Source organism: Falco rusticolus, chromosome 1, assembly GCF_015220075.1.
Source record: "Falco rusticolus isolate bFalRus1 chromosome 1, bFalRus1.pri, whole genome shotgun sequence".
Taxonomy (NCBI): domain Eukaryota; kingdom Metazoa; phylum Chordata; class Aves; order Falconiformes; family Falconidae; genus Falco; species Falco rusticolus.
Genome location: NC_051187.1, coordinates 71,100,226 through 71,115,493, shown reverse-complemented (window position 1 = coordinate 71,115,493; position 15,268 = coordinate 71,100,226). Strand labels below are relative to the sequence as shown.

Genomic DNA, 15,268 nt, shown 5'->3' with positions numbered 1-15,268 from the left:
CTCAATACAGTAAATAGCTTTTATCACTATTGTTTTCACTGTTATAAATAGAATTAATTAAGCAAATTAATGACTGAGAGCTAACCACTACTAGAAATCAAGGTGAACTTTGGTAAAACATTGATTTCTCTATTGCTAAACCTCTAATATAACCACAGGATAAAAAAGAAGAGAAACAAGTGCATTTTATTGCCAGTCATGGAGGTGATAAGAACTAAATTTTCCAAACCCTGAGCCTAAATTTAAATTTGTCTATCCCTACTGCTTGCCAGGTAGTCAAAGTGCAGATGGAAATTTTCATTGAACTTGGTTGGATTTTCTGAAAACACATTCAAGATTGCAAGCATTGATTTGGAGGTCAATTTTAGACTCGTATTATTCTCAAATGTGATTCATTATACGGTTCATTAAAAAGGATAACCATTTTTGCTAGTAGCCTCACCATTGATGATCGAGGATAACCCTGATTGCAAAAACAAGTATTAAAATATATAAAAACCATGTATCTTCTCAAACTTCAGAATATTTTAACTGTTTTCTGAAAGTGCTGCTAAGCAACCCTCCCAAGTTCCTTCATACCTTTTACGCATCATAAGTGTGACAATATAGAAAGGCTTGCATACAGTCACATCATTAATATTTATTATAAATAAAATATTTTAAAAGGCAATTTTTTTTTCCAATTTTTTTCCACAGGTTACTAATTGCTTATAACAGGTGCTTTTTTCCCCTCTGTATTTTACAGCCAAAGGTAAAGAACATTTAGATTAACTGTATTAAATTGAAGATTACTACTAAATTTACAGTACTTCAGCAGCATGGTTGCAGAAACACAAATAGTGTGCCATGCCACTGAATGAATATTAGTTAGATGCAACTCTTCCCTTACTAGTGTCTTTGACAAAGAACCCCTTGCTGTTTCTGCCTAAAAATAACTTGAGAGTTATTTCTCATGTATTTTATGTTATAAAAAGTTCATGGAATTGTGAAGAACCCTACTCCGCATCATTGCTGCGGTGTTTTGAGGCCCTGGAGCAGAGCCAAGATCCTGGCACCAGGCCAGAGCTCCTTGGAGGACACAGCTCTTGGCTTATTTGTTGGTATTCACAGAAAGCAGACACGGCCACCACAGTGCTAGGCCCCAAGGGGACACCACACCAGGTGATACTGGCCAAGAGAGACCCCCTGGGGCTCCCCCAACCCTGCCCAGGACCCCATTTTAGCCACCACCACCCTGGGGCCAACAGCTCCCACGGCCACGGCAGGGCCAGCCTCCAGCTCACCACAGCCCTGCCTTGCCCCGTCAAGCCAGGGCCACCCAAAGGCACCAGGAGGCTGGCACCTGTGGTTGGTGGGGGTGAACGATCTCCAGCCTTGCTCCTAAGTCCGTGTCGTACGGCTCAAATCGGAAAAGCAAAACCTCCTTCTGAAGACACAGACTCACACAGGCTGTGTAGCTTTTATTCATCGCATCCGCAGCAGTGGGATTTAGGAAGAAAGCACTGCCAGAAGTCAGTCACTGGGGATCTGATTAGACAAACAGCATTTAACCTAATCTCCTCTACCGTGAGCGCATTCTTCTTCCTGTAATTAAATGTGATCACAGATGCAATTATTTAGGGGCATAATTCCACTAATTTAGACACCAAACTACTTCAGCTGCAGGTGGAAAAAGTGAACGCTGAAAGGAGAGGAATAAAAATGTGAGTATTGTTACGACTGGAGGCTGGACCACTAGGCAGTTAGAACTCATAGGAAGATACAAACTTAGGAGGTTAAGAGGTACAGCTTCAAAAATTTCAATAGTCCTCAAAGTATCACATACTGAATAAACGAGACATTTCTGAAAAGTCTGTGCCTCCTATCCTAAAGAATTAGAGGATTATTCTGAAGACAAAGGATATTGCTGTCTGTTACCTCAGATGGTTTTTGGGGAGCAAAACCACACAGACTTTGTCTACCTCTGTCTATAACATTGAGAAACGTTATATTCATTTATTACATCCCCAGAGACAAACCAACAGCGTGAAGATCAGAAACCGACAGCGTGAAGATCAGTGACCTATGACAACACTATAACAGGTAAATAAGCACAGCTTTATGGGGGACTGCTAACAGAAAATTAAAAATTTCAGTGGTCCTAGTTATATTCCTTATATAATTTTGGTTTACTGTTTTTAACATGATAAGGCTTATCTACCCATACAGATGCTGACAGTCCCTCTTCCGAAGAAGGTGTACTTTGAATGGGTAAGTGGAATGGAAGTAAGAGATGACAGATACAACCTTTCTTGAACACCAATCCCATTCTATCTTGCATCATAAACAGCTTAATTATTTTGTTGGGTTTTTTTTTTCCCTGAAGTCCACATAGTTTCAGCCATATTGATCACACTTTTATAAGGCTGTATACTGGTATTTTTAGAAGAACCAAATGAGTGATATTTATATTCCCAAACACCCAAAAGAGACAAAAATAGGTGGAAAGGCAAGAGTAGGCTTGCCTTCGCTTTGTTTCAAACCAGCTCAAAAGCCACAGTAGGCATTAACAGCAGAAACAGTAACAGCTGTCCAAAGAGAACAATACCGAGAAGTGATGGCTGTAAATGGGTGACTGTGAGAAGAAATGGAAAGAAAATGTGTTTATTAAGAAAAACTACCAAAAAGTGTTGTTTAGTTTTAGTCTTTCTCCACTGTATTATCTACACATTACACTGATTAATTTGTTGGCACTATATTTTACTGACTTATTTTCTCTGCCTTCTAACCCTTTTGTAGTTGATTTTCATATTATTTTGTATTCATGAGTTTCAATGAGAATGAAAGAACCCTGGATTAAAAACCAGAAGTGTGAGAGAATACTTCTATATACACAAAATAGACATTTGTCATTACTTTTATAGTTCTACAGGTATGGCAGTTTTAATGGGGATTTGAGTAACAGATGAGATAAAAAGCCTGGTTTAATTAAACTGTTAGTAAGAGGTTATGAAAGTAACTATTTTGCATACAATTTATTTATATAATCATGTATATATGCAATTCTGGGCCTTTTTCCCTATTATTAAACAAATATAAAGAGCTTCACAGATACCTGAGATGTATAAAATACTCACTGATAAAAAGCCTTTGGAATGATAGTACACTTAATAACCTCTGTGGAATGCACTGACATAGTTATAATCCTTACAAGAACCTCTAACCATCTATGTTCAATAAAATATAAAACAATTTCACTATTAACTTATGTTGCAGGAGGCTGTTTACAACAAAATGTGACAGGAGTCCCTGAGCACTAACTCATCTCTCTTTGGGAATATTTGTTGTTACTACTAAAGGGTAAAATCCAGTAAGGATGAAAGAGAAAAGATAAAAATGCAACTGAAGGTTATTGTTGTTTGCTTATATAAAAAATAAGATATACTGACTGATTTTGTCCCTGAATCATATCTTTCTGCTAACGCAAAGAGAACAACTCTGTATGTATTAAGTACAATAAAACTGAACGTAGGCCAAGTGAAGACCTGAAATATTTAATTTCATTAATAAAAGTTAATGATGGTGTTGATTTCTCCCTGCAGTTTCTCAGCCCACTCCTTCTCCCCACAAAGAGATATGCAGTATATCTACTTCAATGCATTAGTTATTGTCGCTCTGTGCACTTGCACTTGTGATTGAGTTATTCACAGTATTTAAAGTGTTGTAGTACTCCCTTCATAAGGAAGTACAATTATTCTTTTACTCTCTAAGCCACTCTAGTTTTCTTTATTCACTAAGTGCATGTCACTGGAAGAGAAAACAGGTCAGGCACAGGGTATGCGACTCGAGCAGTACAAAGCAAACCTGACGTGCACACAGCCCAGAGGCGGTGGCAGTCCCCCTGAGGCAGCCACCCCTGCCTCTGCACCTCCTTTGCTCAGAGACCCTGCCATAGGGTTCAGGCGTATCGGGGACAATGAGAAAGGGTGCAACTAAATTTTGACCCAGCTACTCTCAGCTACAAAATGCTGATGGGAATCATTGCACCAGCTGTAACCAAGAGCAATCCTAATAGTGCTTATGGCTAGGCAGACCCCACAGGGCAAAGAATGGGTAAACACACTGTTCCCTATCTTTTAATCCTGTTTTGAGCAACTTTGGGAAAGACAGTATCAAAACAGAAGTCATTCCATAAAGTAGAAATAATATATGCATAATCATTTATAAAGCATTGTAATCACCTTGCTGCTAGAAACGTGAACCTCTCATTAACACCACCGTGATTTTTGCATGTGTGGTCAAGTCCTGAAAATATTTAGTTGTGATAATACAAGTGGAGTGATACCTTGCAGCAAGATGTACTCTTTCATTTAAATATGTCTTCTGAAGCTAAGCTGTCAAAATATAACAAATGACAAGTTTTGTTACCACAATTTGATAAAACGCAACCAAAATGGAACAGTATTAGTTTCTGCAAGTGCCATGAAAATTACAAAACATCACTGCTTACCTCCTGTACTAGAAACAAGTTATGAAACCAAATAATCACTCATGTAATTTGAATTTCACTTTTATGTGAAAGATTAGCCCAAGACTATTTGCTGCTTTAGTCCCAGTGAAGGTCTGCCTTGCAGCTGTGAATGGGACTTGAGTGTGAGTTTCACACACTGTTAGTCCCTATTTATATGATTAATCCTATTTAGGTCTAAGAAAAAAAAGAGAAGAAATAAATTCTGAATTTACATGAGGCAAAAGCTAAATGTACAATGGCCATTACTAATTTAAAAATAAAAATCATAAAAATCATTTAAAGAAAAGAACTTAAACTCTACTGAGAATTTCATTTTAGTCATACCACCTTTTTCTCCTAACATTTAGACAATATATGAATTTCAAGTAGAGTATAAATTACCTCTTCTCAAAAAGAACATTCAGTTTTATCAAGCTGGAGTGAACGACCTCCCCAGGAAGTCCATCATGAAGCATTTGATTTGCTAAAGCAAAATGAAATTTGCCTGGTAATTTTTTTAGGGTTTTTTCCACCGGACTTCCAGTGGCTCAGTTTATAAAAGAGCCATGCTTTGAGCACCATTAATACTCCACCTGCTTTACGAAATAAAGATCTTGAAAGCAGAAATGAAATAAAATCATCCTTGGATATAAAAATAGCATATGCTTGCCAGGTTAAGATGTTAGCTAGTATTATGACTCCAGCTTTTTCCAACAGTTAAACCAAGTGAAGTAACCACCAACCAAATAATCAGTCTGTGGTGTGGAAAAGCCCTGCAGACATGACCTTGGTCGCCTCAGCTCTGTAACAGACTTCTTCCCTGACACTGGCAGTAAAGTAATCCAAAACTGGAGACAGAAAATCAGAGGGGAAATCCAGAGCATGGCTGTGCTATTTGTTTCTCCAGCAGCGACACCCAGGATACACCTAGCTGCTGAGACAATGTAGGGCAATGCAAAGCTGGCTGCCAGCTACACCAGGCACCACACCAGCCTCGAGCAGCCAAGGATCCCAAGGTATATGGATGCACACCACCTCACACACTTTCCTCGTTTGCCCATCTAGGTATCTGTCTCACCAAAGCTCTCACCCTTAAACCGGTAACACACCAAAACATAACGAATTACTTCTGGTCACTTTGTTCAGGCCATGATGATGTTCAGCAAGACCAACAAGAGGGCCTTTCTTTCTGCCACGTTTCTCCTCCTGCCCAAAACTGCCTAGGCAGTTTTTCATTTCTGGAGAGCTACATTTAAATGTGGAACTGTGGCAGAAAGAGAATAATGTGAGAATTGATGAACTCCCTCTTGGTGCAATGCTTAGAGAATTTTTGTTTGCCACACAAATTCTCATCACAGTATAATAAATGTGGTATTTGCTGCAAAGAAGAAAACCAGGAGTGAAAGACCAGCCATATCATGCTGAGAAAGCAAATATATTGCAAAATATATTTTATTAGCAGTAATGTTTTAATTTTAAATCATGTGCCTGGAACAATATTATACAGAAAAGTTTGGTATGCATAAATTCTGCACTTGAACAGTAGATAACTAGAAGTTCATGTTGACAATAAAGAAAAAATAAAATATGATTTGCTCATCGTACTGTGGAAAAGCAAACATTTCCCTGCAACTACTGTCATAAATCCTTGAAAATGTATGAAGTTATCTGACACCAAGAAGCAGTTTTGTTGCAAAATATTACAAATCCAGCAAAGTCAGCTTCCCCAACACTGTTACTTTGTTCCCAAGTAACCCACAAGCAGTACAAGTCTGGGATAATAACAAAACCTGTGTGTTTCCATTTCCCAACATCAGAAATAACAGCTGCTTGTATCAAGGTGCTTATTGGTTATCTAGTATCGATCTTGGTATATAATATCCAAGATAGTTGCTTTTCTAAGTTAACCTCCAATTTTACTTTTAAAACACTGCACAACAATTCCCATCCTTAGCTCCAAATACTGAAGTTGCTCTACAGTACTTAAAAATATTATTTTATGGTACAAAGACAATAAACTGGATATAATTATTAATATCTGATCACAAATCATTGTATTGAGTCTTGTATGTTTCTATTGAAGTGTAAGAAAGATCAGAAGGCTCCTGACACAGTTTTTCACTGTAGCAGTGCCTTTACACTGGCTGTGGCGGAACGCAGATTGCTTTCATTATTTTGTTATTTAAAAGCCATATTTGTTCAAACTTCTTTTTAATCTCACATTTCAAAATCATTCTCAAATAGACTCTGTTGGTTGAAATGATGACTAAAATCAGAATACCAGTTTCAGTAGTCTTAGATTATCTCACGTTGCATCAAGTGGTGGCACAAGAAAGATATTCTCATATTAGTGATTTATGACTGCACACTTTGATTCACCCCTTTACATCCAGGGACATTTATTTTGGAAGAATGACAAGATAAACAGTAGCCTATTATTTATTTATTTTAAAACCGTTGAGCTGGAATTCATATAAAATTGAGCTGGAATCCTAAGGCAGAATATCTTGAAGTTTTATGTCAGTTTTCCCAAGTCACAGGACTGTCCACCGAATCTCTCCGAGAGATTTGGGTGGGGGCTTTGCTCAATAGTCCTACCAGAATCAACATTCCTAGATTTTGATAGTGTCAGAAATCTGAAGCTTTTCTATATTGTGCTTGTGATACTGGTTTAATCCTTCATATCTGCCTGTACCACCAAAAATTTGTACTCTAATCTTTGAGGCTCTAGTTCAGGCTCAAAGTAAATTGTCCAACTTTACCTTAACATGCCATAGAGAAGCAATACCCTTGTTTTACTTTTGGTCTCCTTTCTCTCTTCAGCCTAGCACGTTTCAGCATAGCACAGACACACTCCACATAACATTTACCAGATAAGCAGTAATGGATGGAGAGCAGCTTGGAGTGGTCACAGAAACCACCTACAGGATGGGTCTCATACCACTTTGCCCTCAGAAGAGCAGTTTAGATTTACCTGCTGACCTGCCATCCCCTCCTTGCCCCACTGGGATGTTGAACTGGATTTGCCTTTCAAAGAGCACCTAACATCTCAAGGTATTGTACATACATGTTTGTTCCCCATGCTTCAAGTGTTACCTTCTGTTTTCTTCTCCTTTTTATTGCAAAGACACAAACCATGTCAGTTTAGTTTTGTTGTTGTTGTGAGTTGTTTGGGTTTTTTTGCAGGGTGGGTGGTGTGGTTGTTTTGAGTTTAGGGGGGTTGGGTTTTGTTTTGTTTTTTCAAAATATCATATTGTTTCCTAAAAGTTCATTGCTTCCAACTGCTTATTCCCCACTGATTACAAAATTATTATCACTCGCTTATGACAATTTCCACAGCAACCAATATAATCTCAGAGAGCTGTGACTTCAAGTGGAAAATAAGCACCATAAATTCATGCAAGCGTCACCTGTTCCAAACAAAAACAAGATACAAGGAAACAGAAATTGTCACATGTGAAACAGAAGTGTCAAAACAAAATACATGTCGAAGTTTTTTTGTGAAATATTACTGCATTCTTCTTACAATAAAGATGTCAGTTCAGCACAGAAAGCTTCCAGCTGAGCACGATGCTCTCAACACCCGTAAGATTGCGTAGCAGATGTTAAATGTAAAATCCATTAAGACCAATTAGATTCTACAGAAGAAAAAAAAAATAGTAATAGCAAGCACAGGCAACCCTGCATTACATAGCAGTACTGAGAGATACAGTGAACCACAAAAAAAAAAACCAACAACAACCAAAAGACAAAAGTTTAAAAATGTAAATCACACCCTTTCCTCACAAAAAGGCCAGCTATCAGAAGACATGTTACTTTGCCTGCAGCCACATGAAGCAAGTTATCCTGGCTTCTGGTCTCCTGTCTCCAGATAGAAGCAACTTTTGTGAAGGCCATCACCTATTGCACACCAATAGGTTATTAATTATTAATCAGCAGTCCTCTATGGCAGCTGGACAGTAAGCAGCAAAAGAGTTTATGCCTCTTTCCCAACCTGCATACGCTTTTCATGTTAACTGACCCAAGTCATCCTCACGTGTACTAAGGCGAGAGCACCAATAGCATGGAGCCAAGCTATCAAGGGTGAGAGTAGAGAAGGAAAAGTTTGTGGTACTCTCTGGTAGAGTCTTTTCACTACTACATAAAAATTTACTCCTTTTATTGACCATTAACAGACAGGATTTGTAACAGACACACGGAACAGATCTATGAGCATGTTTCAGAATTGAGCTACCAATGCAATGTGCAAGTTAAATTCTGGCCATGTAGAAATTGTGTAGACAAATTAAACTGTCATTGCATACATGATAGTTTGCACACCACAGGGGGAAAAGAACCTAATGTTTTTCATAAGAATTATGCATACAAAGGAGGAAAGTCTGTCTCTGTATTTGTCAGGACATGTTGCCAAAAGCTGAAGCATTATTTCCTGGTAAGCAGTTTCAAATTACTTTTGTTTCTTCAATCAGAATTAGTCTGCAACAACTAATCCATCCCTAGGTATTAAGCAATCCATAAATTAATTCAATAGATATGTAGCATCCAAGGTGAATTTCATTTGCTGCAATGTTTAAGAATTTAAAGTAATTTCAATTTTTTAAAAAAAGCAATAGACGGTCATTTAAACCCAAAATACCTACTGAAGTTTGAGAGACGCTAGAAACAGACTTGACATCTGTTCTACAAACCATAGATTAAACCCTTGGCCATCAAACATTCCTTAGTAGCTCCCAGTGAGAAACTCATTTAGCTACTCATGACCTAAGGAAATGAGCAGAATGTATGTATCTTCATATATTTTTCCAACCACTTTGCTGTCTACCACTGCTAGAAAACAGCACTGTCCACAAGTCCTCAGGAGAAAATGGTGAAAGAAGTTTGTGTGGCTGCTATAGAATTACAGACCAACACCTAATACCATTGCTGGTTGCAGATGCTCATACTGTGAGTAACAAATGCAAATGCTGCTAGGGCTTTTTCCAGTGGAACATAAAACTAGGTTTCTTCTCTGCTAGCACTGAATTAAGTCTCAGGCACTAGCCAAAACCAGAAGTTCCAAGAAGTTTTTTGTCTTGATATTTTTGTCTTGTGTCTCTAAGGCACACTCCAGGGTTGGACACTCTCCATGAGAGCTGCTGAAATCAGCAACATCTCAACCAAAACTGCCTCCTTTCTGGGGTTCATGGGGACATGTGGCAAGAAATAAATTGACTGCTCTTCTCTTTGTGTATTAAGTTCTGTTTGTGAGTGAGGAAGGAGTACAGTCCTGGCTAATGCTACTGGAGAGCCTACAGCCAGTAACCATGACCACTCTTCTCACCCCTGGTACAGAGCACTAAAGCTTCCAAGGTTTGTTCTCCCTTCAATGGATTCTTGTGCAGCAGTCCAGCAAAGCAATGACAAGCACCCAATCCACCCAGAGCATTTAATAATAGTAAAGTATTGTTTCATCAACAGTCTCCATCAAGTGGACATTTAGTCATTTTAAACAAAACAAACAACGCCCCCCCCAAAAAATACTAAAGCATTATTTCATGCATTGTGTTTTGCTTGTTTCTCTTCCCATTTTGGTGATTCTTTAAGTTTTGTCTCTGTGTTATATTTCAGAAAAATCTACATACAAAAATGTATAAAATTGCTAAACAAGGTTGCTAAATGCATAACAAGCAACCAAAATTAAAATATGCTACTCATCTTTTCAGCCTACTTTCTACAATTTTTTACACTCAGAAGTTAAAAAAAAAAAACACCAAAAAAACCAAAACCAAAAAACACCACACATTAAACAAAACCATAAATTTTCAGTTAACTATGTCAGTTTAAGTAATTAACCAACTGTTTTACTTTTTGTATCATCATAAGCTGGAAGACTAAAAATCAAAACAAAAATCATGATGTATAACATTCAATTCATCCCTGGCATTATTCCATATAAATCAGTGGTATTACACGAGGGATTAATTTGGAACACTGATCTGAATTAGAGCACTGCTGTACACAGCAACCTCATCATAATGCACGCATAAAAAATAACCCAAAACATTATAAGCATCACAAATGCACACCAGTAATTATGCACCTACAAATCTATTTCTGAGCAAACAGAACAGACTATTTCATAGTCTTGATAATAACAATAAGGAATTTCTGCTATTTAGAAAACCAGTACACCTATTTTTCTCAGAAAGGAGATTCAATAATCATGTTATATACTTGACAAAAGTCCACCAGAAGAATGTAAAGCTCCTCCACAGCTCAGTTTTTATGTATCCTAGTGAAAAATGATCATTGGTAAATTATGCAATGGATCTTCAAAAACTGTTTTACTGTAGTTTTGAAGATTGATTTGAAGTACCCAAGCCTGCTCAGCAAAGGGTGGTCACCACCTATATAATATACAGCAACGCAAACTATTGAATTAATTTCTCCTCTGAGTAGGAAACCACTCACACTTCCCTCGTCTATTCCATACTGTGCCTAGGTCCAGTTTTGCACACAAAACAGGTTGCTCCTGTTCAGCTGCCCTGCTGGCGAAGTTAGTTAGAGGCTGCATCTCCCATCACCGCAGAGGCAGGCAGATGCTCGACCAAAGGCTCCCTCCTGCGCTCAGGGAGCTGAGACCACACAGAGGCAGGAGCAGAAAGGAGCGAATGGAAAACACCGCTCTTCCACAGGCTCACCCGGCTCTCAAACGCGTCTGTAACGTTTAAGGCTGCCTCTGCCTTTCAAAGACAAATCTCTGCCAGGGGCTGGTGTTCTCCATCCAGCTACGGTTTCATTACCCGAAACCGCTGCCCTGCCAGTGCCCTACATAGCACTACACACTCTGCCAGACTGGAACTCATTCGTCATCGCTCGATTTTCCCATTTGCAAGTGACCTGAAACCTTTAAGGCTACCCACAGCCAGCAAGCGAAGTTGCTTAGGAGCTGTGCCCTGGCTACGGAGTGGTTAATTTCCTTGTTATTTTCCCCCTTCGAGCCAGACTCTTTCTTGCGCCTCGGGAAGTTGGCCGTGCCCTCGCTGCCCCTTCCCTCACGGAGACCGTGCCCAAGCGCAGTGCTCTCGCTTGGGAAGGAAACGCAGGGATGAAATACTAAACCCCTTCCTTGCTCCGGGCTCCGCCGTTGCAACCTCTGGGAGCGCCGCAACCGCCGCGGCGGAGCCAGCGCCGCGCCCGCGCCTCCCGCCCGGCCAGCGGGGCTGGGACCCCCCCGCCGCCGCAGCCCCCGATCCGGCACCAGCGGCGCGGCCCCCCGCGAGACCGCGGCACGGGGCAGGCGGTGCGGGGGCGCTGGCTGTCCCCGCGGCACACTCGGCACCGAAAGGTGGGAGCAGCCCCGATTGCTCCAAGGAGCGGGGGGAGCTGCTCCCTCGCCGCGCTCCGGACCGGGCATAAGGCAGCCCTGTCCCGCCCCCCCCAATGCGCGAAGTAGAATGTGAACTCTGGCGGTGACAGCAGCGCCAAATGACGGGGGAAAGGGGGCAGCCCCAATTTCTCTCCAGCTACATGTTGCTTTGGGACAGCAAGGGCTGGAGTGCGGGGGTGAAGGTGTACTTGTAACATGCGCCCCCCGGGGATGGGGGGCGGGGGGCAGGGGCGCGGGCAGCACTTACTGAAGAAGATGTACTCGGTGTAGCTGCTCCAGATCTTGTCGTCCCTGTACTGGTTGATAAAGGCGGCCGTGCCGGTGGAGTTGCAAGCCACCATGTGGAAGCCCGCCTCGGACAGCCGGTCGAAGGCTTGCTCCAGGTAGGTGAATTTGAGGTAGAAGCGGGAGGTGTACTTCTCGGGGGGGCGGTCGGGGTCGCGGCTCTCGTTGAGGGTCTCCCCGAAGACCTCCTTGGCCAGGGCGATCCTGCCGCACACCATGATGCGGGCGACGCGGCGGAACTTGGCGTCCGCCTGGTTGTCCCGCACGGTGGTGTAGGAGCCGCGGTAACCCACGGTGAGGAAGCCCGAGCGCTTGTCCAGCGCCGCCCGCTGCAGCCGGTCGCTGCTGCCCTGTGAGTTGCTGTCCTCCAGGTCGCTCTGGCAGCCCTCGTCGTTGAGCGAGCTCTGCTTGGTGACCTTGGGCGAAAGCAGCTTCACCAGGTCGCCCAGCTGGAAGTACTCGGCCTCCCGCAGGAGCCGCTCCTTCTCGGGGAAGTGCTCGGGCAGCGCCAGCTGCTTGTCCCGCAGGTAATCCAGCACGTACCTGAAGAGGAAGCCGTCGCGGTCGATGAAGAAGCGCGCTCGGCTGTCCCTGGGCAGCTGGCGGGCCGCCGCCGGGCCGCCCCGGCAGGGGGAGAACATGGTGGCCAGCGTGCTGTCCGGGACGCTGAGCAGCGTGGAGTGCCTCGTCACGTACACCTGGCCCCCCACGTTCAGCTCCACCACCTCGGGGAACGGCGAGCCCGACGGCCCCGACACCATGTCGCTGATGGGCAGGATGCTGCCGCCCGCCTCCTTCAAAGCCATGGCTGCGAGCGGGCGGCCGCGAAGGAGGGTCTCCCTCCTAAAAAAGCCGGCCTCCCTCCCTGCCTCCCTCCCTCCCCTCCACCCACCCCACCCCTACCCTCCTTCTCCTCCTCCTCCTCCTCCTCCTCCTTCTCCTTCTCCTTCCCCCGGCGCGCCCGGAAGCGCCTGGACGGAGCCGCTACTCCCGCCGCACTCCGGCACGGCGGCGGGCGGCACGGCACCGGGGCGCGGCTCCGGCCCTCACCTGCCCCGCCGCGCCCCCTCGCCGGGACGGGGCGGGCTGGGCTGGGCTGTGGCCGGGGGGCTCTGGGCTGGGATGGCCCGGAGCGACCCGACCCGACCCGCGCCGAGCGCTGCCCCCGCTCCGCCTGGCCCGGCCGCTCCGCTCCGCCCGGCGGGGGGCGCGGGGCCGCAGCCGCGCTGGCCTGAGGCCGGGGGGCCGCCACCGCCGGCTGCCACTTGGCACAGCGCTGCCGGGCCGACAGGGAAGAGCCAAGCCCCTACCTCGGCTCCTCCCCTCGCCTCGGCTGGGTGGCTTTCTTGGTTCGTTTTGGATTCACACACCCCCCACCCCACCCGCCTTTAAAAACCTCCCAGCCTCCCCCAAATCCCTCAGCCTCGCTGATACTGTCGCTCCGATCGGCGCTTGCAGGTGTAAGGTAACGGTCGTGCTTCCAAAAGTGGCATCCAGCAGGATGCACCTGGCAGCATTTTTCACCGTCATCCCTGTACCAGCTTGCCTTTACCGTGAGGGAAGGGGGGGGGGGGGGCTTAATCGAGGGCACAAAAGAAACCAGTTGCACTGTGCTGGTGGTACAAACCTAACAGGTCCTGGTGGGGCAGGAATGCTGTATTGGGTGTCCTGCTGCTTCGCTGGGGCATGGCACACAGGATCTTGATTCTCGGAGAAGTTTGGCGTGCTCTCTAGGCTGACAATAGAATTGGGGTGATTCAGAGCAGAAAAGAAAGTCAGCTGCCATTAGGATCCAGATGCCAGGCACAGATTTTGCTTTGGAATGTGTTAGCATCTGGATCCTTGGCCGTGAAGCAACAAAATTTGTACTCTATTTAAGCAGTAGATTTTTTTAATTTTTACTTATTTGTTTTTAGCAGGGAGCACAGCTCACCTGCATCCAGATTTCTGATGCATGTACTTTCAGGCTGTGCTGCTGGAATGTATTAGAGCACAGACTTGTGCCCATGTGTTGGATGAGAAAAGTACGATTGCTCTTGCCAGTAAAAATTGAGGCCTAAACCTGACTGCATTTCTCCGAATACCAGTGCCAGATCCAAGTGTGACTGTTGTGCTGGGTGGTTCATGCATGAGAACACTTTAGCTCTGTTTTTTATAATCCTTTATAAGTTAAGGTTTCAACCCTTAATTCTGCTACATAGGGGCAGAAGCCCAACTTGTTCTTCACTTAAACAAGGGTCACTTCAGGACTGGGGGGAAAAGTGGTCAGTTTGCAGGCAGATACAGCTGCAGTCTGTTACCTCCTCACTAGTGTGTGGTGATCAGGACGACCAGTCATCCAAAGCTTAGTCACCTTCTTTAAAACACTCGCGTAGACTTCTCACTTTTAAAGCAGTTACACAGACGTCTCTACAGCACTTCATCCCACCTACCTTAGGCACCTCTTTCAAGGTGGGATGAATCAGTCTACAGTGCTCCTTTCCTCCCTCAATTTGCTATAGACAAACCCTAAATCTATGTTTAGAGAGAACTCCTAGCTTTTACGTGGCTAATGCTAGGGAAGGCACGTCCACCATCCACCTGTTGGGTAGGGAGTGTTGGAAAGACTGAGCAAAGACTTCTAGAAAGCTAGATAGTTTGTGGTTCAAACAAGAATTATGTGGGAGCGAAAGGGCTTGTAACAGAGAACAAATGTGCAGGAAAGATTTCTGCAGTGCCCCTTCTTGACCACTTACTGAAACCAATTAATAGTTTTGAAAATGGCTATGACTGTAAGAAACTAAGTTAAATTCTCTTTCCTTGGTTATTTTGTTTGAAATACTCTTAAAGGTCAGAAAAATCATCAAAACTGCTGGGGAACAAGAAAGCAGGGCATCGTCGTTTATTGACCATTTTGTCGTATTTCTTTAGGTTCAAATCCTTGAGACACAAGAGGAGACAGTTTTTATTGTCTTGTTCTTGCCTGTAGGGGATATTGGCACTCCTGAGGATGCAGCTGAAGTGTTTCTACTGATTTTTAAGAGGACAGATTTCATGTCCACCCTCTTCTGTGTAATATGGCATAACAGTTCGCCCATGTCTAAGACAGTGCGTGCCAGAGGACTGCACGGCTGTGACACTGCAGC

General features: G+C 43.7%; 1 protein-coding gene across 1 annotated transcript in view; it reads right to left on the bottom strand.

Annotated features, from left to right (window-relative positions):
• The window catches only part of KCTD8 (potassium channel tetramerization domain containing 8), a 101,468-nt gene extending 88,469 nt beyond the window's left edge, over positions 1-12,999 (bottom strand). Inside the window, exon 1 of the mRNA XM_037383999.1 lies at positions 12,106-12,999. Within this exon, the coding sequence (XP_037239896.1) occupies positions 12,106-12,949 (844 nt within the window). The 5' untranslated portion in view covers positions 12,950-12,999. The remainder of the gene's footprint in view (positions 1-12,105) is intronic.
• Positions 13,000-15,268: the final 2,269 nt, after the last annotated feature.